This window comes from Rattus norvegicus, chromosome 15 (genome assembly GCF_021556685.1).
Source record: "Rattus norvegicus strain SHRSP/BbbUtx chromosome 15, alternate assembly SHRSP_T2T, whole genome shotgun sequence".
NCBI classification, from domain to species: Eukaryota; Metazoa; Chordata; class Mammalia; order Rodentia; family Muridae; genus Rattus; species Rattus norvegicus.
Window position 1 is genome coordinate 22,468,861 of NC_141548.1, and position 27,778 is coordinate 22,496,638.

Consider the following 27,778-nt stretch of genomic DNA (forward strand, 5'->3'; position numbering starts at 1 on the left):
TTTTATTCAAGCAGTTATTTTATTTTAAAAAGTGCTCTCTCCGTTAGGGCTGCCCTCCGGGGCCCCGACCTCACGGACCCTAGCCACGCTGACCTCCTGCCTCTCATAGCCTCACTGGCGACCCCTCCAGGCCGGGCCGGGCGCAGCACTCCAGGCAAGCGCGGCAAGCTCCTGCGCTCTCCAAAGGATCCCGTGCCCCCCGGGGCAGCAGGGAAGGGTAATGCCCTCTGTAATGGAGAAGCCCAGTGCGGGCTCCGGGATCTTGTCCCGAAGTCGGGCCAAGACGGCACCCAACGGCGGACAGCCGCACTGGGAGGATGACAGCAGCGAGGAGGAGCACTCTCATGACAGCATGATCCGAGTTGGAACCAATTACCAAGCAGTAATTCCGGAGTGCAAGCCTGAGAGCCCTGCGCGCTACAGCAACAAGGAGCTGAAGGGGATGCTGGTGTGGTCACCCAACCACTGTGTATCCGATGCCAAGCTTGACAAGTACATTGCGATGGCCAAGGAGAAGCATGGCTACAACATTGAACAGGCACTTGGCATGCTTCTGTGGCACAAACATGACGTGGAGAAGTCACTGGCTGATCTAGCCAACTTCACTCCCTTCCCTGATGAGTGGACGGTAGAGGACAAAGTGCTGTTCGAGCAGGCCTTTGGGTTCCATGGCAAGTGCTTCCAGCGGATCCAGCAGATGCTCCCTGACAAGCTGATCCCCAGCCTGGTGAAGTATTACTACTCTTGGAAGAAGACCCGAAGTCGAACTAGTGTGATGGACAGGCAGGCCAGGCGGCTGGGTGGCCGCAAGGACAAAGAAGACAGTGATGAGCTAGAAGAGGGACGAGGAGCTGTGAGCGAGGGAGAACCGGATACCGGGGACCCCAAGCGAGAGCCTCTGCCATCCAGACCTCTGAACGCACGGCCTGGTCCTGGGAAGAAAGAGATCCAGGTATCTCAGTACCGCCACCACCCACTTCGAACTCGGAGACGTCCGCCCAAGGGCATGTACCTGAGTCCTGAAGGCCTCACTGCAGTATCGGGAAGCCCAGACCTTGCTAACCTCACACTCCGAGGTCTCGACTCACAGCTCATCTCTCTTAAGCGCCAGGTTCAGAGCATGAAGCAGACCAACAGCAGCCTCCGCCAAGCACTGGAGGGTGGCATCGACCCTCTCCGCCCCCCTGAGGCCAATACCAAGTTCAACTCCCGCTGGACCACAGATGAGCAGCTTCTGGCTGTACAAGCGATTCGTAGATATGGCAAAGACTTTGGGGCTATTGCAGAGGTGATTGGGAACAAGACTCTGACCCAAGTGAAGACCTTCTTTGTGAGCTACCGTCGCCGCTTCAACCTGGAAGAGGTGTTGCAGGAATGGGAGGCTGAGCAGGATGGGGCCCCCACAGCTCCAGTCCCTGTGGAAGAGGCCAGGCGAGGGGCTCCTGTACCAGCCACAGCCCTGGAAGAAGATGACGAGGTCCAGATTACATCTGTCTCAACATCAGTACCCCGATCAGTACCCCCTGCTCCGCCCCCACCTCCACCACCCACCTCGCTTTCCCAGCCTCCTCCACTGCTGAGGCCACCTCTGCCCACAGCTCCCACACTGCTCCGCCAGCCACCTCCCCTGCAGCAGGGCCGCTTCCTGCAGCCCCGGCTGGCCCCCAACCAGCCTCCACCACCTCTCATCCGCCCTGCCCTGGCTGCCTCTCGCCACAGTGCCCGCCCTGGTCCTCAGCCCCCACCTACCCTGGTTGGAGCCCAATTGGAGCCCCCTGCACCCTCACTTTGAGCCCTGAATCCTCCACTGCCCAGGGGCTCCTGAACCCCTTGGCTGGGTATCTCTGGCAGCACTAAGGACAGAAGGGACTAGGTAGGGCTCTTGCCAGGTCTTTCAAATACCCAGAGCTGCCAGCTGGCACAGCTTGGACCTGTGGGTTCTGCATGTGTTCCTGGCAGTTGAGCTTGTAAACCCCCAGCCAGGGGCTAGATCTCAGGGCCTGCAGGGACTCTGGCTTCCTGGCTGTGACTGGAATGGCTGCCTCCTTGCCTGCCTGCCTGCCTGCCTTTGGAGGGCTTGGCCTCTGGGCCTACCCTTTGTGTGTGGTAGTGACTGAGCCTGGGGGCTGAGGGAGAGCTGGTGTGTTAGCTGGCCTCACCCACCTTTCCTTCCTTTTAGCAATAAGTCAGGTGCAGTGGAAGGGGACTGGGGTGGGCATGGCAGAAGCCTTGTGGGAAGAATGTTGGGAAGCTGTGAGGAGGCCCACTCTGTCCACCCCCAAAAGCTTGGAGAAAGAAGGGTTGGGGACTTACACAGACATGGGTTTATTTTTCAACATTTTTTAAAAAGAAATAAATGCAACCTTAAATGTAAAAAAAAAAAAAAAGTGCTCTCTCTCTCTCTCTCTCTCTCGCTCTCTCTGGTGTGTGTGTGCACATGTGTGACCTTGTACTTTGATGACTAATTTAAGTAATTCATACAGCATTCTTTTTTATTCATACTTAACAGAGTAGTCCCAGCTACCCAGGAGGCTAAGATAGAACTTTACAGAAGCTCCGAGAGTTCAAGAACAGTCAGGGATCATAGTGAGACATTTTCGTACAAATTTTATTTATAATGTATGCCTTAATCAGATATCTGTCTCCAGACGAGAGAATCATGAATGGGGTGGCCGCAGGTTCAGAGTTGGATTTCTTCATACAACAAGCAGTATTGGTGTCAGTGCTACGATTGCATGGAATATTTGAACTCGATAAAACTTTGAAAAAGCAAAATGTTAAGTCTTGCGTAATTGCCCTAAATATAACAGGAGGAGGGATTGTATACATTATATGTGCTTCCGGGAAATACGGCATGCTTTTAAATTATACAAACTCTTTTTAGATATTCCAAATTTTACTTTTAAAAGTGGTCTTCATGGGGTTGGGGATTTAGCTCAGTGGTAGAGCGCTTGCCTAGCAAGCGCAAGGCCCTGGGTTCGGTCCCCAGCTCCGAAAAAAAGAAAAAGAAAAAAAAAGTGGTCTTCATTACAATTTTGAAATTTGAGAAAGCTTTTTTAACCATACTCAATAAGTTAGTAAACATATACAAAGAGTTACTTACTTTAAGAACATAAAAGTGTAAGAGATAATATTGGTAGGTCTTCAACTTTAAAGAAGTAGTATCATCCTCTGGTCATTGGTAGCAGGGTCAAGAAGGCCATCTTAATCATCCAAATGTCGACCCCATTCTTCCATTAAGGTCCAATGAAGAAGAATTAGATAATCCAACAAGGGAACAAGTGTTAGCCTTAACATCCTAGCTGGATCCCTGGATTCTACACTTGACATAACAGTGGTTTTTATTCCCAATGGCCATTGGGTGGTTTCCCCACCTGAACTGAAACCATTCTCTTCTGCTTTTTTTTTTTTTTTTTGAAACGGTGAATTTAAACTTTCTTTTAACATAGCATCATATTGAGACATAAACAGTCCTTGAAATCACTGGTTCTCATGAGATGGAACATTCAATGCAACAAGGTGTGTCCTGACGCCACGAGACTTAAGAAGTTAACTGACTCAAAGAAGTCAGGCAGGGTTCTGCTCACGGAGCAGGGTGCTGAGATAGGCTCCACTGAGCTGGACCTGCAGCTCACCGTTTGAGGTAGTCTCCTCATTTTGCATGGAGTCGGGATTCAGAACAGCGAACAATCCAACATCAGGTTAATTCTGCTTCCTGATCCACAAAACAGTGCCACATTACTAGGGCTGTATGGCATTGTCTAAACATTGAGTGGGTGTCATGCTCTGCTGTAAGTCCTTATTCTAGGGAGATGTTCATCAATACTTATGATCATGAACCAGCACAAACAGCACAAGGAGCCCTCCCAACAGGGTAAGTTTCATGGCTCCAGATGACAGTAAACAGAAACAGGCTACCCAACATGTTATTGTATAAAATGGAGTTTAATTCTGGCCGAATAATTATAAACTCTTTTCTTCTTGAATGTCATAAAGGTCAGAGGGATTACTCCTATGGGAGCACTCCCTGATGATCTCAGGTCATATACCAGCCCTGGACCTTGTGTGCCAAGTGCTGTAAGTGTCCCTTAAGCTAGTGACAACTGAACACAACTTCCAAATTACCATCTTGAGTGTTTACTTGAAGTAGATCAGTATCTCTGACGATGGCGTCACCTCTTAGAATAATGTTTTTAACTCACATGAAAAACATGTTGGGTTGCAGAGGAAACCAGTTGTCTTCAAGTAAAGACCCCATATTGAGAGCCCTTGCAAACAGTGTCATAATCCCCTTCCTCGTAGTCAATGTGGTTGAAAACCAGTAAGTTATACACGCTAAACGCCGTAGTTCAGACATTTGAAAGCTCAGTCAAACACCTGGTTTACTTTGTCAGCAACATGCTGTCACTCAAAGCACTATCATCCATTTCCTAATAAAGTAAATATACAAGGAACTGAGTTTTTGTGCCTGCTTTAATAGGGGGAAAAAGTGTATCAAATGGACAAGTGTTTCCCTTTCCCCTTCCCACTCTGATTAGCTACACCGACTAGAATCAATTATGGCTCAAATCATTGGCCAGTTTGTCTACTCATGTGTTACCACAGGAGTAAGGTGACTTCGGTAAAACGAAATCTTCCAGGTGCCATTTTGGCAAGTGGGCAAAGCACCTACACATATGAAACACAGCATATCATTCTAGGAACTGGAATTACAAGCAGGATAACCAAGGGGTGACCTGAGCAGGTGTCCACCCTGCTTCCTAGGGGACTTTGTAAGAGGTGACTGTGCTGTATACCGATGAACAGCTCGCTCACCATGGGAAACATGCTAAAATCACGACTGTGCTTTTCTCTTCTCTAGGGTATGTCTCTGTGCCAGACTGTCATCGTGGGCTCTGTGGTCTTTCTTCTCTACTCTTCCAGAGCTTGTTACAATCTGGTAGTGATCACCATATCGCAGGATACCTTAGAGAGTCCATTTAATTATGGCTGGGATAATCTTTCAGATAAGGTAAGGGCCTGACACATTACCAGCCTACAGTTAATACAGTGGGTAATTAAGTCCTAGCAAGGACATTCAGTGTCTGACTCAGACATGTTTCTATGCAGTCTCCGCTTTCAATAGCCCTGTTCAAAACTTTAAATTTGCCCATGTGCATGTGACACCTTGAAATCTTGAGTTCTTCATGAAGTTTTATCAAAGAAATAACTTATTTTGTAAATGATAGTGCTAGAAACCTTTTCCTCATAAGCTTAGTTACTAACTTTTAAAGTGATGTGTTAATATCACTAGGAAATTGTCTGGCAGTAGCCGGTGATAACATAGCTAATGTACTGTAAGGGTGAAAGAAGTATATAAACTCCTGGTACTTTGCTCAGTTTTATATATAAATAATTACTTCTCTAAAATGTGTTTTAGCAGCCTTGCAAAGAGCCTTAGTGGATCTTCGCAACATTGTAGCTGTGCATGTTTACCCGATCGACGTGTCCCATCCCTTCCTAAACATGCAGTCTGACAGCTTCATGTTCTTTCTTTGTATTAGTTTCACTTGGCACTGACTCTAAGGCTGTCTAGAAGACTATTTCGTTCATTCAATAAGAAGATGGCCTCTGCACATGTGATTCCATGTGGCAGATTCTCTTTACACCTTTTCCTGTTTCGCTTTTCCCAGCATCCGGTAGAATAGAAAGAACGTCAGTGTCTAGAGTAATCCCAAAGTGTATTTTAAAAATCAGCAGTAAAGGGGGCTGGAGAGATGGCTCAATGGTTAAGAGCACTGACTGCTCTTCCAGAGGTCATGAGTTCAAATCCCAGCAACCACATGGTGGCTCACAACCATCTGTAATGGGGTTGGGTGTGTCTGAGGACAGTCACAGTGTACTCATATACAAAATAAATAAATAAATCTTTTAAAAAAAAATCAGCAGTGAAGACTTACTTAGCACGTCTCGTTTTTCCACAGGCCTAACAGGGCTACCGTGTCTGTGGGGAAGTTGGAACAGTAATCCCTTCCAACTAACCCTCTTCAGACTATGGTGGCCCAAATGATATCAGTCTGCATTATCTGGGGACTAAAATTATTTTTCCAAGCAAATGCATTAAAAAAAGTTTGTCTTATTGTAATAAAATTCAGAGTAGTGTTATGGTCCTTGAAGGAAAAATAGCCATTATATGAGAAATAACAAAATACAGAAAAATTCAGTGCTTTCGTGTTTATACTTGATGTATGTGATTGCTTGAAATGTAAATAAGAGAAGGCCCGTGTGCTGTGCTCTGTGGACAGGCTCGGGGGGAAGATGGAAATGGAGTAGACTACATGGTCTTCGGAATGGTCCTCTTTCTGTGGGAGCATGTACCAGCATGGTCGGTGGTACTATTTTTCCGGGCACAGAGATTAAACCAGAATCTGGTAAGCTATCATAACATCCCCCAAGGCTCAATCCCATTTTTAAAAGCACAGGATATTTATCTGGAGTTTCTGTTTTTAGCAGAATTTGGGGTTAAAACTCAGAGATTGTGGTCTCTGCCTTCACCCAGGCTATAATGCTATGTCCACAGGCTCCCGCTGGCATGATCAGCAGCCACAGCTACAGCTCCAGGGCTTTCTTTTTTGACAATCCAAGACGGTATGACAGCGATGACGACTTGCCAAGACTGGGGAGCTCACGGGAAGGAAGGTAGGTGTAACTGGTCACTTGCCGAATTAGTTTCGAAGTAGATAGGCAAGAACAACTCTGAGCCTCAAGCCACCCATCGAACGGGTGATTTGGCAGTACCCGTCAATAGCACACCATCAGGAGATACTGTAGCTTAACACATTACATCTTAACGCTGTGGTAGGACACGGCTCTGTAAAGAACTGTCGGCTGTCCTGAACCCTTTCCTGAAAATGCTGAGAGTAAAGTGGTACGGAATCATCTCGGGACCCCTTCCTGGTTCAGAGTCAGAGCATACATGCACTCTCATGCATGTTGACAGGCATGAAAGGATTGCTGTGCACAGTGTATCTGCGTGTATGTTTCTAGTGCAGTCCCAGATCAAAAAAACAAATCTTCCCATGCCGTCCACTTCCAAAACCGCTGTGAAGCCTTATCATTCACCAACAGGACTCTCTCAGCTCGGTTGATTTTCGGTAATTCCTGCCTCACCCAGACAAGGCACTTAACCTAGTTTTCACCTTTGAGGCAGTGGTTAACACTCAGCCTGCCCAGTGGCTTGTACTGAGGACTAAAGGAATACGTGGACATACAGATGTGCTGGAACAAAGCACAGCGCACGACAGTAGAACAGCATGGCCAGGCACAGTCTGCCACTCCTGCGAATCATATGTCTTGTGATACATGTCACAGATCAGAGATAGAAGCCATTAAACTTGGTAGGAAGTCGTAATATTTTGCACATTTATTTTAATGTATTTCTGTGCTGGGAGTTCCTTGGAAATGTCTTTTTTTTTTTTTCCCGGAGCTGGGGACCAAACCCATGGCCGTGTGCTTGCTAGGCAAGCGCTCTACCACTGAGCTAAATCCCCAGCCCCCAGAAATGTCTTTTTTAAATGCCAGTGTGACACCTGACCACAGCCCTGTGACTCGTTGCCTCATTGCTGTTGTTGCAGCTTATCAAACCCACAGACGCTGGGCTGGTACGGCACCATGGCCGGGTGTGGTGGCAGCACATACACGGTCACGCCCCCGCTGAACGGACCTGTGACGGACACTGCCCCTTTGCTCTTCACCTGCAGTAACTTGGATCTGAGGAACCACCATAGCTTATACGTAACCCCACAAAACTGACGGCTTCCCCGGGGCAGAAGCCTCGGACCGTTCTTCACGAACGCGTGCGTGTTTTCGGCATCTTTAAACCCACCTGCATCAACACTGCATTACCTGTCCCGACTAACAAAGAACATCTGGAGGCGCGGCTGTGTTTCGTGGGTCTCCGCGTCCTGACCTCCGCCCAGCGAGACGTGAAGTTTGCAGGAGAAGAGATTGGACGCTAAGGTACTCGGTGACCTCAGAACCTCCTAACTTTGGGGCACCCTGCACACATTTGCATATTTGCACTTTTACCTATGTTCGGAAAGAATACTCTGCAGTCCCCAAAGCCACACACTTGAGTATTCACACCAGAATATTACTGCACACTAAATCGGGAGGCAGTTTTCCACACAAATCAAAACCTAGAAACCCGATGGCGTACTCCACCTTACCCAGTGACAGCTTTAAAGTGTGATCAGTGCACAGAATTAAGGATTAAAAATGCATCTTTCTTTTTTAAAAAAAAAAATCTAAAAACGTGTAACACTTAAGACAGTTTTTTAAAGCACGCTTTGAAAAGTGTCAATTTTAATTACTCCATTATTTTAAACAAGGGATAGTAGAAACCCTTCAGGTGCTGCTGGCTGGCAGTGTTCTTTGGAAAAGCCAGATGGGTTTCTTTGAGAGGAGCAGTAAGCCAAGAGGAGACTGTGTGGCTTTGAGGAGGACTGGTCAAGTGGCTATTTTGTGACTAAGTAGCAGTTTAAGCATGATTCTTCCAGGCAATAGTGACCTTTGCATAGGGGGCTTCGGTAAAATGTCTTGGGACTAAACAAGTTTACGGATGCGTTTAGGGATTCTTCATTGGAAAAAGAAAAAGTGCTAAGTTAAAAACAGTATGTCTTTAAAAAGCATCCAATTTGTCCAAAAGGGGGTGGAGCTCATCCTTCCTACTGAGTCAAAACTGTCCTCAGGTAAACTAAATCAGGAGGCATTTTGCAGTGAGCTAAAGTGCAATACTTAATAAAGTGTATAATCAATACTTTATAAAATGTATAACCCCGCCTTTATTTTTCATGTTTTATACCTTGTATATGGCCTAAACCAAATTAAACTAAACCCAATCAATTCCAGCATTGGATTAGCAAGCAAACAGGAGAAATGCTAAGAGGGTCACAAGATTGGAATATTTTAGGATTTCATTAAAACTATCTTAAACATGATCCTGTAAGCCGTGTGCCTGTGCACACCGTGTGCACCCTCGTGTTCACTCGGACACGCACAAATATGACACACAGTAGTAGGCCAAGACAACACAAGATGTAAAAATGCACTTCCTGTGTCTCTACGGAAAGTGAATGCTAAATACCTCAGATTCCGAGGGGACAGGCAGCTTAAGAGGCTGCCTCACAGGTAGACATGGCCCCACACGGGATCCGCCAACTGCTTTGGAACTGGGACGAGCACAGCTGCCCTCTCCTGTCTCCTGTGACTAGAAACTGTCTTATCTGTACTCATACCTAAACTATCTCTCAGCCTTTTGACGACTAATGCAGCGACCTCACAAAAGTCTATGTGAGCCTTTCAAGACACATTGTCAGTCCTCTCCATTTTCTGAGATGGTACAAAGCCAAATAGACACTTTTCCTTCTTTTTACAAACAACGGCTTTTAAATTCAATCAGAAGCATAATTAATATATGTGACATTCGTTTATAAGTTCTTACTGTAACAAATCATTTAGACTTTTATAGTACAGACGTTAGCCTTGGTACTAAGACGACAACCTAACAACAGAGTCTACAACCATGGATTTCAGCTGTTCAGTCTCTCTCTCAGAATGCCAGTTATCTGGCAACATTAGGTCTCTAACTCTGCCGTCTTTGGAATCTCTGGGTTCAAGGCGACTTTTTTCTAGTTAACCATCTGTATACAAACCTCCTGGTTGACACCAAGTAAACCAAGTAAACAAAGACGACGTAAACACTTCAGATAGTGTTCTAGTTCTTTTAGCTATACTAGTTGACTATACTGAACCTGAGATTTGTTAATTCATTGAATTTATCACTGACTCAAGCACCTTTTTTTTTTTTTTTTTTTGGAAACAGGGTATCTCTATGTAGCCCTGGCTGCCCTGGAACTATCAGATTCTCCTATCTCTGCCTCCTGAGTGGGAGGATGAAAGGTTTGCACCACCACACCAGGCCTATAAAGAACCCAACTTCTTAGCATTTGTCTCATATGCATCTCACTGTACATCGCCAAAGAAATCTGCCCCCGCGTCTGCTTAAGATCAAAAGCACTAGCAGCACTTTAAGTTTGGTCTCAGAAGGAGCTGTTTATCAAGTCAAAGGGCTACAGTTCCCTGCCTACCTGCGCTAAAGCACATGACAATTCCAGCCCTTCCTCGGTCATAAACTAGAAAATCAAATCTCATTGCTTAAGTGTGTGATTCTACAGTGATTAGCAATACCTATCGTTTTATTTCACTTGGGTTGCTATTAATTTTGAAAACTCTTACTACTTACTGTAGCTGACTGTAGTTTTGTGGACAATGTAATTTATAGCTAAAGTGGCTTTTTTTTAATTCGTAATTGCCTTTTTATTGTTTAACAGTGTTTCTCAGCTATACAGTCAGTTTCAAACTGGTTGCAAAAGTATAGCTGTGGCCAATGAATGTACTTCTTTGTTTCACTAAATTATAATAAAATGCTACTGTTAAAGAGTGCTTTTATTTGAAGGTGTGTTCCCTTAATGGAATCCATTCAATTTTTTTTTCCAAAAATCTCATTACAAATGAATTAGCGAATGATGCATTAAATCTGGATCACAACATCTTATAGCCAGTTTGAAATAAAGCACCATGGTCTTATTGGCGGAGTTATTAGGCAGACACTTATCCAAACATTAAACTAAGAAAACTCCTCATGAAGTAGTCTGTAACATCTCCCTCCTGAGAATCTTAAAGTTTGTCAGCCTACAGTCCTAGCTATCCTTTCATCAAGAAACCCGCGTGGTATTGCTTCTTCCTTTAGACGTTTTCCCAAAGTAGAACCCATTCATGACTGACAAAAGATCAAAGATTTTTCAATTATTCTCATCTTTATTGCCCCCCTTCCCCCAGTCTGCAACAAAGGCAGTGAAGACGCCCGCCATGAGGAACAGCTGTCATGTGAAGCAATTTATTCAACATTTATTAAATGCTCATATACCAAACATTATGCTATAGAGATGCCAAATGAATGAAGTTTCTTTGCCTGCCCCTGAGGAGCTCACATTCTAGTAAAGGACACTTTAAAAAATAAAATATACAGTACAATAAGTGATTCAATAGAGGTAGGTTGCAACTATAATGGTGACCAAAGGAAGGGCCAGGGTAATTAATGTCACAGAGTCTCAAGAACGCATGGAGTTTCCCAGAAGAAGCCTAGGGCTCTCCATGCAAATATGGTGTCTACGAAGGTCTGGAGGGCTACAACTCTGGACTTCTGGAAAACTCTTTAACACTCTTATCAGAGCAGAGTGGCAAACACAAGAGGAGGGTCTTAGATACCAAGCAGAGACTCTCACCAAAAAGCTCCTAAAACTGCCTGTAGCAGGGATGAGGCTGAATGCTTCTAGAAAGCCCAATTCGGTAATCTGGGCCAACAGAGATGGGAAAATAAACACAGGAAATCCTTTGAGTAACTGTAATAAAAATTGAAAGACAGTGATAGAAATGTTGGAGTAGAAGCAGCAGAACGTAGACACCGATAGTCAGGCAGAAGACAGAAGAGCGAACTGGAGAACCTTGAACAGTGTAATGTTCTGAAACTAACCAAGTGAGGAGCGCAAACGAAGTGAGTCCTTGAAGACGTGGCAACAGGTAGCCAAGTGACCGCAGCAGGAAAACAGAAGCTAAGATAAGATGACTGCATGGAAATTACACAAGAGTATGGTCCAGTGACTTAGAGCAAGAAAGAAAAGTCTGGGGAATTAATATTTCGGTTACATGAAGAGACCAGAAGGAAGAGACCCAGGAGCAAGCCAGATACAAGGACGCAGAGTGGTGGGGCTTGAAGAAAGGGATTGTCAATTGTGTCAAGCACAGGAAAAGTTAAGATTTCTTAAAAATTAAACTGCTTGTTAACGAAAGACGTAGGAGTTTAGACCTTCCTTGGAGAGACAGAGGACACAGGGACAGTCAAGTGGGAGAACGCAAGTGAAAGCAGTGAGGGTTTCAAAGGGCTGGCTTCTGTGCGGTGATCATTTAGTACTTTTAAGTCCCCAAGAAAACTGATCTAATCTGTGGGTTTATTATGCGATTTGAAAGAAAAAGTGAGAGGGAAGGGGAGATAGGGTACATTGTTACACAAGCTACACCATTCACTTAAGGTATACTAAATCCATACACTTTCCATCAACAAAAATTAGATACCAACTGTATGCTTGGCACTACACCAAGTCTTAGGGACAGAGAAAATACACAACAGTGTAAAGTGACATTCCTATCCATTACATACATATCCTGCTTTTTCTTATGTCACATCTCAACCTGTCCTAACTGCTCAAGACATTATATGACATCAAAGGAGCATAACTTTGAGGTATATCATTTATAAATGCTGTGACGTAAATTCTTAAGCCACTTCAAATATTGCTCTCAGTGAAGAGCTTCCACGAATAAAAACCTGTCTAAAATATAGCCCCACTCCACAGAGGGAAAGAAAATTAATTTCATGCATAAGAAACATGAATTGTATACCCTGTGATTACACAGGTGAGAAAGGGCAACCAAACTCAAACACTGGGTGACTGGGATGTGGGGCGGGCGGCTCCTTATTTTAAGGCTTATAATAGTTCGGCTCGGATTCATAAGGTTTGGTTTTTCCTTGAAAGAAGAACAAACAATTATTTTCAGGAAATTAGACCATCACACTGAAGTATTTTGTGTTAAATCATGGTGCCCATGACTGGTTTTCAAATCCTTAAATAAAAACAGGACATCTACGTCTACGTAGGAGCTTAAGCAAGGGCCTGAGGGCACACAGCTCATGGATGCAGGGCTAGCCCAGCATGACTGAAGTCCTGGGTTCGGTCACCTCTGTGAGGTGGGGTGAGTGGTTAAAACATATGTGAACAATCCATGAATCTGAGTAAAGCAGGTTTGGTGGTTTGGTGGTTTGTTTACTTGTTTTTTTGTTTTTGTTTTTTTTTAAACTGTTTTTGAAACTTTTCTGTAAATATGAAATTATATAAAAATAAAATTTCCCCCAAAATTTTACTATTAGGGGAACTATTATGAGAATAAATATATAATCCATTCATCTTTCTACAATGTCTAGAAATCTCCTGTGCCTTTGTTCTGCTTCCCTACATACCAAAACAGCACAATGAAGAGAGCTATTTAACTCTAAAAGGAATGTTCCACACCAGTGTATTTTAAGGTTGTCAGGAAAACACAGGCCTCCCAGTTAAACTTGAACTTCAAGCAAATAACTTTTAGTATAAATAGGCTCTAAGAGAATTCAACATACATTTAAAGGAAAACTAGTTGCTTATGTAAAGTTTAAATCTAACTGGGCAGTCTCTATTTCCTTTGCAAACCAGGCAAGTGGGGGGGGGGGGTGTCTGAGGCGGACGGCTGTGGTTTTCTGCCGAGCCTTTCAATAGCGGACTGTGTAACGCATGTCCTGGGCGCCTTAGCCTCGTGGCTATTACAGCTTCTCAAACACAACTCTAGCTGGAGAGCCTGAGGCAGGATTCACCTAGCCTTATCATAGGGCAATTTTTTTTGGGGGGGGGGTTCTTTTTTTTCGGAGCTGGGGACCGAACCCAGGGCCTTGCGCTTCCTAGGCAAGAGCTCTACCACTGAGCTAAATCCCCAACCCCATCATAGGGCAATTTAATGACCTTACTTTTGCTTAGTATTAAAATTTGTACATTACCAAAATACTACTTTTATTCACAATAATATTAAACATGAACACAATGTTTAAAAATGTCATTTACTTAAAACAATGTATCTCTCCTTTGACAAAGGCAGCTTGATATGAACGTTTGGCTCAGGACGGTCACTGCAATCACCGTGCTCAGACATTCTGCCCTCTGGACTCCCCTGTGCAGAAACAAGCAGGTTCCAGCCGCCCTCCTCAGTGAACATTCTGTAACAAGTGTCTGAAGTTCTCTAATTCTCTCACACTTGTGGAAATCCTGTAACCAAGAAACATTTCACGTAAAATCTGTCTTTCATAGGTTCCGTTAATCACTCTGCATTTTTAGAGTATATAATAAAAATCTTAAACTAGTTTATTTCAACAAATTGAAAGGTACATAAATCTACTTATATCCTTTAGTTCTTAATCTGGCAAGGAAAACCTAGGATAACATTGTCAACACAAGCTAACTTTTAATATTAAATTATTAAAATATATATGTGGGTGCATAAATGTGTATTTTAAATATCCAGAGCTGTATTAAAGTATTTAAAGCACATCAATATTTAGTATAAAATAGACAAGAGCATCAGTATATCTATATATTTCAGGTATTCATAAATATATTTGTTATTTGTATTACATGCATAATGTGAAATGTAGAAATGCAGAAATATTAAAATAAGCACTTAAATATCCAGTATAAGAGTACAGTAATATTCGTTTCTTCAGCACTGAATGTACAACGGTCAAAGCTGTGTGGATGGTGAAGTCCATTCTGTAGCGTATCTGCGTGCTCCTTTTTAATGCACCTTAGCTCTGCACTCCAGTGTGGTGAACACGGGACATTTTTTGTGAGCACCACGAAGGGTGGAAACGGCCGCCCACATGCGAGGGCTCACCGGCAGCGCTGATGGAGAGGTCTGTCAGCCTCAGCATCGCCATGAGCAAAAGGAAATGCCAGCCCCACCTAAAACTGCTGATGTGTCTCCCTCAGCTCACACTTTCCCCCAGTGTTGATAGAAAAAAAAAATTTTAATCTTTTTCTATAATGAGTTCATAGAAATATGTGTGACCTTCCATAACCTTTATGCCGCAGCAGCACACTACCAAAAAATAAAAAGAAAAGAAAAAACTTCCTTAAATAATCACAATTAGCTGGGCCTGATGACGCATGCTTCAATCCCAGCAGGAAGGGAGGGGCCAGCAGCTCTCTGCACTGGAGGCCACTCTGGTCTACAGAGTGAGTTCCACGGCTACATAGTGTTACCTCATCTTAAAACAAAACCAAAGAATAGCCGTGTGTGTGTGTGTGTGTGTGTGTGTGTGTGTGTAAATCAAATCTGCCAGGAAAGTAAAGATGAATAGAAGAATCAATAGATGGAAACAATCAGTAGTAAATACATGTGTGTATTCTTGAAGTATTTCATCAGATCATATGATTCTATCACAAGGCAACCTTACTGAAAAGAACACTTCTCGTTCTGTCTGAGAATGGACTCACAACGTCAGACCAACACGGCCAGCAGAAACAATCCCAGCACACTGAGACTAACCTTCCGAATGCATTGAACAACGACACTATTTCTTGTCTGGTTAGCTGGAATTCATAACTGGGTCCGCTTTCGGGCATATTTGCGATCAGTTTTTCAGAAAACAAGATCTTCAGAGCAGTGCCCAGACCCTGAGTCTAAAACAGAAAGAGGATGGACAATGAGGAAACGGCTCTCCAAAAGACGAATGGGTAAGGAGTCGGAGCGATGCGTACCTGAAGCTTGCCCCACAGGCGGCACTTGAAGCAGCCGACGCAGTCCATGATCCTCGAGATGTTTCTAAAGTGTAGGCGGAAGTCCTCCTAAAAACAGTGTAACAGAATCTTGTAAAACCTGGTTCCCCCAGTTCTTCCCGGGGACAGTGTACCTAGCACAGGGCACCAGAGGGCCCACTACCTATGAGAACTCTCCTACCATTTAATTTAATCCTCCCAGAGATCCAATGTACCCCTCACGAATCTCTTTAAAAGCCGCAGAAATATTAAGTAGCAGGCCTAGTTCACACCCCTAGTGACCTGGACATTTTGAAACCAGCCCTGCCTCGCTCCAAATCCACACTAGCTGAAAAGAAATACAAGTCATTTAGTTTTATACCTCAGTATTGGCAGGTATGGGATAAAAGGGTATCGCCCAAAAGGGAAGGGAAGGAGGATGGAGGGAGGTGACCTTTGATGAAGTTAATTATAGTTCTCCTTTCCTGGAATTAAGAAAAACACTCAAGATTTTCTTTACTACTGATATTATTGACATCAGTAGTAATGTATAATTATATATTTGCCACTAATAATTTATATTTATTATATATTATCTAGAATACATATTTGCTTATTATTATAGTACTATATGTATTTAATATATATACACAAAATTAATAGCCATGTATGCACCAAATTTAAAATAAAAATCACTACAAATATATTTCAAACTCACTAAATATTATCCCACATTTCTGTACCTGTCCTCTAGTACTATGCTGGATTTGTAATGTTGTTCAATTTATATTCTTATACATTTAATAGGTGTGTGTGTGCTTACTGACAGCAGAGCATGCACACGATCATCCAAAAGCAATGTATGTTCTGAAGAAATGATGAGAAGGGAGCCGAGCACACCTCCCTGTGCTTGAGTCAAGATTCATAACTGATCCTGCAAGGGACTCCTGGTCTTCAAAGTGAAATCTCAAGCTACCACAAGTTTTTAAACTTTTTTTAAACTAGATTTTAAACTAGATTTTATTCAACCCCTCCACCTGCTACGTATGTGTGTTGTATGTTGTGTATGTATGTTTATACATGCATGTCAGAAGAAGTCAGAAGACAACTTGCCAGGAGTTGGTGACATGGGTCCTGGGGATTGAACTCAGGTCATCAGGCTTGGCTGCAACCGCCTTTACCCACTGACCATCTCCAGTCCTAAACAACAGTCCTTAAGCAGACATTTGACACAGAGCTCAGAAGAAACCTCCAGCGTTTCAGTAGTCTGTAATTTATTATGAGCTAAATCATATAAGGCGGACTCTACCAGATGAGACCCACAGGTCTAAGGTGAGGTGTAAGCAAAATGCTTATCCAGGTTACTCAAAGGCATCTCAACTTGCTCAGAGGTGGACCGCCCAGAAACGTGCCTCAGTCTACGCTGAAACTGCCACAGCACGTGAAAGATTTTAGTAAGACTCAAGGTCTCACATCTCCACTAACGCAGGACAAAGGGCACTGAGTATGGACTGCGTACACACTTGAACAACTTTCTCCGTCTGGTACTCATGGGCCAGTTCATTAGGAGAACATCCGAATTTTAAACTTTTAGATGAGAATCCCATGTCACTAATATACCTAAACCCCAGGTTCTGCCCCCATCACTACATAAACCAAGTGGTAGAGAGCTGGAATCTCAAGGTAACTCTCAGCTATACAAAGCTTGCAGCCAACCTACACTAGACATGAGACCGTCTTAGAGAGAGAGAGAGAGAGAGAGAGAGAGAGAGAGAGAGAGAGAGAGAGAGAGAGAGAGAGAGAAGAAGGAAGGGAGGGAGGGAGGAAGAAAAACTGTTTAAACTACCCAATATTGCTGAAGACAGTCTTCTTGATTTAACAGGAAGTTTCCCTTAGAGTTCTGACTGACTTAATAAGGGGGCGGGATAATCTCCCCAGGGATGAGTCCCTGTTGCTCATCCAATAACAACTGGTCAGCCCTAAATGCATGCATATTCATACGAGGCGTCGCTGTGCAGATTAAACAGGGCCGCAGTGTGTGTGTTGTGTAACAGTGTGTGTATCAGTGACAAAGAAAAGGAGACCATGAACTGGAGAGGAAACAAAGGACAAGGGCCATGGCAGACATTAAAAGGAAGAAAGGGAACGGGAAAATGATCTAACGGTAGTTTAATTCCAGATGTTTTGTTTTGTTTTGCTTGGCTCTGTTTTGTTTTAATTAAAAAAGAATCATACTTCTAACTACTAGAGGGGAAGGAGTTTGTGAGGCCCAACTCCTCCCTGAGGGACTACTGACAGTTAATAGCTGTTTCAGTGGTCTACAGAATCTATCTAGATGTTATCTAGGGAAAAAGAAGCAGTCCACACAGGCTCCATAAAGGGCCAATCAGACCTAAGTATGATGGGCCAGTGACACATTTTACTTAGAGAAATGTCACTGAATACAAAGTGAGTTTTTGACAATTACATTTTACATTACATTATATTACAAGATACTAAAAATGGACTAATGTCAAAGGGGTTTAAAAGTCTTACTTTAAGAGACAATCATACTTGCAAAGTTAAAAACTATTATTCTAAAAGATTATGCCTGCTTTTGTCTAAGTTTAGTGTTGGAATCTATGTAACCCAAATATTTGAATAGAGCATCTTTTGAGTAAATCTTTGCACGGTATGTACAGCAAGCATGCAGGGTTGCTTATAAAAGCCAAATACCATTACAAAATTAAAGCCGACCACATAAAATAGGATGAGTATATATAGCCTTCCTATGTGAACTGTAGATGCTAGAAATTTACTGGATTAGAAGATCTTCGTAATTTCCACAAACAACAACAATGTCTAATAATCTGGATAGATCCCAAAGATATCTCTGATTAGAAAAACATACAATCCTCCAACTCATCAGAATTGAATTAGGAAAGCACACCCTTGTCGTTCTGTTCCTCAGACAGGCACTCCCTCTCCTCCGGGCCAGCCAGGACTACAGGTGCACACTGCCACTTCCAACGTCCTCATCGTCGTTTGGGAGAAGGATCAAACTCAACTGACTGGTTCTTGCCAAAATTCTCAAAGGTCTTATAAACCGTCAGACCCTACTCTGTTCTGAACACCAGCAATTATTTCTATCCATACACTGACGCTATAAAGGAGCCAGAATGAAAACTTTAACTTGTTTGTTTGAGAAAGAGAGAAGTTCCTCTGTTAGCCTTGGCTGTCCTGAAACTTACTATGTAGAACAGGCTGGCCTCCAACTCAGAAATTATCCTGCCTCTACCTCCTAAATGCTGGGATTAAAGCATACCACCATGCCCAGAAAAATGGATTTATAAATAATGTTCAAATCTATGTTTACCAGAAAGCTTTTAAAAGTAAATCTGATACAAACATTTTCTTTAATTTTCTATAATTTTTTTTCTGTAAGAACTACACATAAACTTCAAAGCACATAAAAACTGACTGTTCTGGAATTTGGATCAAATTAAAACACTATAAGAAATATTCCTAATTTGTACAGTCTAAAATAGAGCGGATGCCAAAACACTCAGCAACAAACCAGCAAGTGCAGCACAAACGGGAGCACAGTGAGACCACAGAAAAGACGGCTGACTGCACAACTCCCCTCTCTCCAGTCCCTGGCAGCTATGGGGGCTGCGCTAGCCCTGAGGTCCACACCTCCGTCTAGACAGCATTCAGGAGGAAAGAGACTGCAGTCAAGAGCAGCTGCTCTAACGGCCGACCTCAGCACGATGCACAGGACAGACCGTGGCTTCACAAACTGATTCAACTAGCCTCTTCCATCACCAGGAGAAACAAGGGGAGACGTCACAGATACTCTGAGCTATGAGGCTAGACTCAGCATAAAGTGTAAGTACACTGATGCCTTAAATTTATTTTTTAATTGACAATCAGATTGTTTATGGTATGCAATGGTATTTTGATATTTACTATTTTATGTGGAACAATAAAAACCACAGTAACGAGTTCATAACCTAACATAGCCTTTTGTAGTAAAATGTGCTTTTAACAGTTCTGAAATCTATAATAATACATGCCTGTTCATTTGTTGTCCTCCTGAGCAAAAGGCCACGGAAGCTTCCCCAATGGGAACGCTGCTCTGACCAAGATCTTCCACATAGCTCACCTCTGTCCACAGCCTCTCATGAGCATCGCTTTCCTCACATTCCAACAGTGCCCGTCACTTTACAGTCACACCCGCACAATCCCCAGGCTGGATCTAACAATTAGGCTGGTGCATAATTACCTTTAGCTTATGTGCTTCGTTTTTATCCCCCGCAAAAAAAGAATTCTCATCAAAATGCAAAGGAAATGACCTGCATTTTAAACAGAAAAGGTTCATGTTCGTGAATTAGAAGCATTGAACGTCTTGCCAATATATTTTATATTAGATAGAAAACATAACTTAAAAAAGAATTAAAATCAGTAAAGCCAACACCGATGCAAACAAATACATATCCTCAAATATAAATTCTAAGTGTACTGGACGTATGGCCTCAAACTTAAGACTGCAAATAAAAATAGTGCTGGTACTAAGAACTTTTTTTAAAAAGCTGTAATACACAGGTCAAAGCAAAACCAAGATATTCTAGAAGCTCTGGGAAGGCCAGGTGATACACACTGACATTCCTAGTACTCTGGAGGCTGGGGCGGGAGAATCTGACCACCTCAAAAAAACTGAAAGTTCAATGAACAGAACTACAGTTACATTATTTTAAAGACGGTTTCCTTCTCTAACCAAATACTTCAGAGTTTACTCTGGACACGACTGCTCATCTGTATGCTAATATATATGTTGTATACAGCACCTACTTGACTTCATGAAGAATCTCCAGAAGTAACTCTTTGTTTTCCACATCCTGAACTTTATTTCCAGTGAAGAGCTGAAAATCTGGGCGCTCGAAAAACGGAAGCACTTTAGAGAGAGCCCTTAACTCTATCAGGTAAAGAAAGTACAGGTTCTTCAGCCTCCTGGGGCCTTCTCCTTCTGTCAAAACCCCATCAAAGCGCTGCTGAAACTCTGTGACATTATGACCCCATTTCTTTTCCAGCCAATTATCTAGGAAGACAAAACATTAAATGATTGAATTGTACAGTTAAATAATTTGCTTTAATTATAAGGGACTACTTACAGAAATCATTTTGTAGTTTAAAATACACAATTCAACCAAAAACAATTTGAGGTTTGTTGTTGTTTTTAATAATTTAGCCTTAAAAGCTGTCGTAAACCAGATATGGTGGTGCATGTCTTTAATTCAAAGCAAAGGCAGGTGGATCTCTGTAAGTTCAAGGCCAGTTTGGTCTGCATAGAGATTACCAGGACAGCCAATGCTACATAGTGAGACCTTGCCATCAAAAATAAATAAATAAAATTTCTAAAACTCTGTACAAAGAATTTTGTCTTAGTACAAAATATTTGATAAAAACCAGACTTCCGAATATCAACAACCATAAAATCAAAATATACAATTAAAAAGTTGCTTGCTAAGCTGAGGGGTGGCCGAGCGGTGGAGAACACGAGCTGCTTTTTCAGAGGACCTGACTTCAGCCGCCTGCAACTCCTGCTCCAGGTGGACACCTCTGGCCCCTGAGGCACCCGTGCTTGTATGCACGAACCAATCCCCAACTCCCAACACACAAGTATAGTTAAAAATAAAAGCAAAAGAACTTTTTTTTATTTTTATTTTTTCTTTTTTTTTTTTTTTTTCGGAGCTGGGGACCGAACCCAGGGCCTTGTGCTTGCTAGGCAAGCGCTCTACCACTGAGCTAAATCCCCAACCCCGCAAAAGAACTTTAATGACGATCAGAAATTAGTAATGAGTTGAAAGCATCTATTTCGAATCAGTTACCATTTTACTTCTGAAAGGTAAAGTGCATTTCAACTTCAGAGGGAATAAATTACTGAGGAAAACCAACCGTGGTTTGATTTCCCATTAGCCTCCTAAGCCATAAAGTACAGCAGACGATGCTGTCCTCATTAAAGTCTACACACAAATAAAGACTCTCATACGATAACAAACTGTGCTGTTGGGGATATTTTAATTCCCACAGCAAAACTAGAGAACATTCCCGAAGCGATGTGTCTAATTTTGAGAGAATTAATAACACACAGAGCCATTCAACTACATACACATTCCCAGTCACTATGGTCTATGGGTCACTATGGTCTGTGAGGGGATTCTGACTTCCCAATAGTCAAACAAGTCTCTTTTTCTCCCACCCAGGTAAATACCACAAAAATTCTAAGAGTACCTAAAAAAAACGAGTTAATAAAAGATTTCAGGGCTGGAGAGATGGCTCAGTGGTTAAGAGCACCGACTGCTCTTCCAGAGGTCCTGAGTTCAAATCCCAGCAACCACATGGTGGTTCACAACCATCTATAATGAGATCTGATGCCCTCTTCTGGTGCGTTTGAAGACAGCAACTTATATATAATAAATAAATAAATCTTTAAAAAAAATATTTCAAAAGTCACATACCTTGTAAAAGATACCTTGCACTCAAATGTACATTGATGCTTGCGTGTAGGCCAGATATAAGCCTGTAGAATGCTCTCTTTTCTACACAGAGGCCTAAAAGAAATCAGTGATTTGAAAGTTAAATATTATATGTGAATGGGGTATTTAAGAATTACTTCATGATTTAAAAATGAAAAAAAAACATTTAAATGTGTTTAAAAGTTTCTAATTACCTTCTAGCCAGCTGTAAAATGTGTTCTCTGAAAATAAAAGAAAAATAGGTCATAATTTTTCATAATGCCAAAACAGTCTGCCTCCTTCTGGCCTCCACAATAAAGCGCACTCACATGCGCGCACCCACGCAGACACACATAAATATAATAAAAAAGTAAAATGAACCCAGGCGATGGTGGCACATGCCTTTAATCCCAGCACTCAGGAGGAAAAGGCAGGCAATCTCTGTGAGTTCGAGGCCAGCCAGGTCTACAGAGCGAGTTCCAGGACAGCCGGGGGAACAGAGAACCCCTGTCTCGGTAGTGAAGGCACGGCGTGCCTCCAAACCTGCTGACCTACCTCCAACCCCAAGGACAAAACCCAACTCCTCCCAAGTTGGCTGTGCCCCCACGCGTGCCATGGCAGTGTGCACTCGCACACATCCACTAAATAAACAGAGACATTCACTAAAATTAAACGGAAGAATGGTGTTTACGAAACAAGATTTTGAGGACGACAAAAGATACTTCCCATTTTCATCTAAACAGACTAAGGCCAAGCAAGCTCTGTTTCTTCATACAGTCTGTCTGTCCATCTGTGGCAGTGCTGAAGATTTAAACCAGGGCTTCTCACAGTCCCAGTGAACTATATACACCTCTTTTTCCTCACTTGACACAGGGTCTCACTAATTAATTCATCCAGATGGACTGCCGTGGAGCTCCTTTAGTAGCCCAGACTGGCCTTGAACTTGCAGTCCTCCTGCTCAGCCTCCCCTCCGTAGCTGGTATTACTGACCTGCACCTAAAAGGCTCAGTTAAGCATACAGTCTTTAGAATAGCAAAAAATATTTCAATCTCGCCCTAAAGCAAAAAGATTCATTAAAGAGACAAAGCAGGGGTTGGGGATTTAGCTCAGTGGTAGAGCGCTTGCCTAGCAAGAGCAAGGCTCTGGGTTCGGTCCTCAGCTCCGGGAAAAAAAAAAAAAATGAGAGAGAGAGACCAAGCAACCCTGAAATATATTTGCAATTTTAACATTCCTACAGCATACCCTTGGCAAAGATAACTGAACTCGAGAATCAACATGCAAAGATGTCTAGACCTCCCCCTGGTAAAAAGCCAGTATATCCCATGCCTCAAGTAGTCAAGAAGAGATGTTTTCTATATCAGACTCGGAGGCAAACACCCAATCTGAATTGCCAGATCCTGAGGCAGGCTGCCCCGAATCCGTGACTCTAAACAGAGGCCCGTGTCATCTCTGCTTTCACCTCCATCACTTTAGATAAAAAAAATAAATAAATAAAAATAAAAATTAAGGGCTAGCATGGTGGCTCATGCCTATAAACCCAACACTTGAGAGACACACAGAGGACTGCCAGAATTCAGGGACAGCCTGAGCTAGCTGGTGAATGAGCTGCGGACCAACCTGGGCTCCCCCTTCCTAATGCCACAACCCTTTGATGTGGCTTCTCATGTTGTGGTGAAACCAACCATACAATTATTTTCATTGCTACTTCATAATTATAATTTTGCTACTGTTATACATCATAATTGCCTGTGTTCTCCAAGGGTCTTGGGCGCCCCCTGTGAAAGGGTTGTTTGACACCACAACAGTAACGATCTACAGGTTAAGAACTACTTATTGCTCTAAAATAACAAAGGGAGGAAACAAAATATTGTTTTGAGTGTCAGCGGAAGCGGACAGAAACTGTAGTCTACCACAATAAACACCAGAACACACATCTGCATACACAGGTATAAGTGACATACATAATGCATGGTAAAAATACATACCTTTATGTTTTCCTGAAAAACAAAACAAAACACTTTTGTTATATTATTATAGATTACCTCCACCTTCCCCTTCTGAAATGCTACACTTTCAGGAAAATATTCTAATGATTCTTTTATTCATGTATCCATCCCTGTAAGATCAGGAGGAGGACACCCAAAGCCACATCTCTAAGCAGCAGGGGTTTAGGCTCACAGAGGGCACCTGCGCTGACAGGCAGAAGTGCAGCATGCTGTCCCCAAGCAGCTCGCACACCCAGAGTGCCTATGTGCACCTGAACAGTAAGTACTCTTTTTGTGCATTTATTATCCTAAATCTATAACACGATTCCGTTAAGGTTTGTATTACTGCTTTCACTCCTCCAGATGACGTAGGATTGAACCTTGGGACTGTTTTCAAAGACTGCAAAATTCAAATTCTTCATAACACAGCACTTTATATGCAGTTGATCTCTGAAACACAATCTTCATTGTTCCCATTTTTCTTTCTGTTTTAGATTATATTTTTATTGAAAAAATTTTTGATAAATACTTTTGGATTGTATTTTCCCCTCCCACAACCCCTTCCCATCACCCCCCACTTCCTCCCCACAATCCCTCCCCATCATTTCCACTTCCTCCCCACAACCCCTTATCATCCCCACAAATCCTCCCCCCATCCCCACTTTCTCACATATCCAAACCCACACCCTTTCTTGTTCTCACATTCGAAGCAAAAGGGTACATACAAATTAATAAGATAAAAATAAAAACAAACAAAGATGAATGGAACAAAACAAAAGAACAGAAAAAGAGGGCTGGAGAGATGGCTCCGCGGTTAAGAGCACTGACTGCTCTTCCAGAGGTTCTGAGTTCAACCACATGGTGGCTCACAACCATCTGTAATGGGATCTGATGCCCTCTTCTGGTGTGCATGAAGACAGCTACAGTGTACTTATATAGAATAAATAAATAAATCTTAAAAAAAAAAAAAAAAGAAAAAGAGCAAAACAAAACAAACAAAAAATCCCAGCCGAAGCATTACAAGATGAGAAACCTCCAAACTTCCAGCACGTTCATTATATTTTGCCTGTTTTTTTTTTTTTTTAGCGCCATCATTGTTTGTTAAACATGTACTCATTACCGATGTTTTAAAATTATTTTTAGATGTATTTTGTTTTGTATGTTATCTGCATGTATGTGCGTGCACCACCTGAGTGCCTGGTGCCGTCACGGATCAAAAGAGAACGTCAGACCCCTGGAGCTGGAGTTATGATGATTATAAAACACCACGTGTGTACTGGGAACCAAACTCGGTTTGCACTGTCAAGACAAACACCATTTATATTTTGGAAACTGTGATGTTTTTGTGTATTTAGGTATTGAGAGGTATGGTTCTATAAACTATACTATTTTATATATGTGTTTTTCCTTCACTGTGCTGCTGATCATCCTTTATTTAAATGAACTTCCCTCCTCATCCCCACTTCCTCTCCACAACTCCTCCCCATTGTTACATATGTACCAACGTTTGTTACAACTGTACTACACTGTGTCCCTAGACACATACCATGTAGCTGGTTTTCTGATAATCACTGAAATAGCCCCATTTCCACTAAAATGAATGAAAGTGATTAAACAGATATGAGCTGATGATAGAGAACACTCAGCTATACATTTGCACTTCCCCTAATTAGATCACCACACACAACTCTGTACAGCCTGAAACGTTCTTGTTTCCTAAGGAAGACTGGCTATGACATCAGCGACTTTTCAATGAAGTGAGAGAGTAAAAACCTTCCATATTCGCTGAGGTGCAGCAAGGCTATCACTGAGTCCATCCTGGAGAACAGAACTGGTGTCTGAGTGAGAACGGCCCCTACAAGCACCTGTATCTCAATGCTCGGTCCCCAAACTGTTTGGGACGGAGTAGGTGGTGTGGCCTTGTTCAAGGGGGTGTGTGTGTCACTGGAGCTGGGCTTTAGGTTTGCAAAGCCCAGGTCATCTAGGTTGGGCCTCCCTGTGCCTTAGACTTGTGGGTCCAATGTGAGCTCTCGGCTCCTTCTGCAGTGCCATGTGCACCTGCCTGCTGTCACACTGCTTACTGTGACTGTCATGGATTAACCCTCTAAAACTGCAATTAAAACTCTAAATTAAGCCCTCTAAAACTCAATTAAATGCTTTCTAAGTTGTCTTGGCCACAGTTATCTCTTCACAACAATATAAAAGTAACTAAGGCAATAAGAATATGTAATTTCAAAAATATTCAGAAATTATATGTAGAAGTTTGATATTGTATGTAGAATTCTTAATTATATGTAGAATTCTATAAACTATTATTAACTGAGAGGGCAATTTGAATCCACACATCCTCTTGGCATCTACAGAATGCCTTCCACAATGGTGACGAACCAGTTCTTGCAAGAGTAAGAGATTTTTACACTGCTCTATATAGATAGTATCCAAAATCAAACTTTTGTTGAAATTAGAAAATGTGTCAATTTCTCTAATTCTTTTAAAGAAATTGTTCAATGGGGAAAACAGCTTCCATCATTATTTATCTAGCAACTTACTCCATAATTACCAGGCTCTATATTGAGATGATTGCTGCCCATATCCTGAAGCACTGGGGCAGATGAATGCATACATAAATAACAGAATGATGCCACCAGCAGACAGATTATAAAAAGGAAGCAAACACAGCATGGACGGCTTCACAGAGAGCCAAGATGGCTTCCAACTGAGAAGGGAACTGTTTCAGCAAAGACCAGATCTTGAATGTAAATGGACAATGAAAACTTATATTCAGTGATTCATAAAGCATGTGGATTTATAATCAGACCATATGTGGAATATGAATAGAACTTAAAGTCTTTTACTTGAGGAGTGTGTGTGTGTGTGTGTGTGTGTGTGTATGCATGTATGTGTATGTATGTGTGTATATATATGCGTGTGTGTATGTATATGTGCGTATATGTATGTGTATATGTGTATGTGTATGTATGTATATGTGTGTGTGTATGTGTATGTGTGTGTGTTTGTGTGTATCTGTGATGTATGTATGTATATGTATGTGTATGTTTGTGTGTATGTGTGTATGTGTTTGTGTGTGCGTATGTGTGTATATATATGTATTGTGTGTGCATGTGTGTGTATATGTGTGTATGTGTGTATTGTGTGTGTGTATATGTGTGTATTGTGTGTGTATGTGTGCACGTATGTGTGTGCGTGTGTGTATATTGTATGTGTGTGTATATGTGTATGTGTATGTATTGTGTGTATTGTGTGTGTGTGAGCGTGTGCACACGTATGTGTGTGTGTGTTTCTTATTTGACTGAGAATCAAGCCCAGGGTCTCAGCCATGCTTACCGAGCACTGCACCATTGATCTTTGTCTCAAGCTCAATTTCTTTTTAAAATTAGGTAAATGTTTGGGATATTCATTTATCTGGGAGATGAATTAAACCAAAGTAAGCAAGCAACTACTTAGTGCACTACAAAAACAGATAATGAATCTATAACCTAATCTTCATATTCCAATGGTCTAACCAGGAATAGCCTTACAAGAACAGCTGTGCCTTCCCAAGGGTGAGTTCACTCTCAGAAACAGAACCAGTGGACTCAAGCTGCCCTTGCCACTTAAACCTTGCCTTCCTCTTCACCCCAACCCAAACCCACTAGCCAATAAACAAGAGAAGATGAAAATAACTCACCTTGCCCCGAAGCCAAAGGCCTTTGAATTGTCTGTGGCCTGCAAACAAAAGGAGTGTACTGTGTGAACATCCGCGTTACCGATGAGCGTACAGTTGTACCTGGTTTAGAAAGTGAAGTTTGGGGCTGGAGAGATGGCTCAGCCGTTAAAGACTAGGCTCACAACCAAATATATAAGA

The 27,778-nt window shown here is 42.5% G+C and overlaps 2 protein-coding genes and 1 pseudogene across 5 annotated transcripts in view; 2 read left to right on the forward strand and 1 right to left on the reverse strand.

Moving 5' to 3' along the window:
* Gpr137c (G protein-coupled receptor 137C) overlaps window positions 1-8,703 on the forward strand; it is a 64,533-nt gene extending 55,830 nt beyond the window's left edge. The window contains 4 exon segments of the mRNA NM_001134541.4: window positions 4,862-5,011; window positions 6,285-6,410; window positions 6,560-6,678; window positions 7,614-8,703. Of these exon segments, the coding sequence (NP_001128013.2) occupies window positions 4,862-5,011; window positions 6,285-6,410; window positions 6,560-6,678; window positions 7,614-7,791 (573 nt within the window). The 3' untranslated portion in view covers window positions 7,792-8,703.
* On the forward strand, window positions 42-2,372 carry Rcor2-ps1 (REST corepressor 2, pseudogene 1; annotated as a pseudogene).
* Window positions 8,704-10,837: 2,134 nt separating the features above from the next.
* The window catches only part of Ero1a (endoplasmic reticulum oxidoreductase 1 alpha), a 37,651-nt gene continuing 20,710 nt past the window's right edge, over window positions 10,838-27,778 (reverse strand). Inside the window, 9 exon segments of one of the 4 annotated variants that reach the window (NM_138528.2) lie at window positions 10,838-13,946; window positions 15,226-15,359; window positions 15,438-15,524; window positions 19,699-19,768; window positions 20,265-20,511; window positions 21,932-22,024; window positions 22,144-22,170; window positions 23,914-23,925; window positions 27,602-27,639. In NM_138528.2, the coding sequence (NP_612537.2) occupies window positions 13,886-13,946; window positions 15,226-15,359; window positions 15,438-15,524; window positions 19,699-19,768; window positions 20,265-20,511; window positions 21,932-22,024; window positions 22,144-22,170; window positions 23,914-23,925; window positions 27,602-27,639 (769 nt within the window). In that variant the 3' untranslated portion in view covers window positions 10,838-13,885. 4 annotated transcript variants of the gene reach the window in all.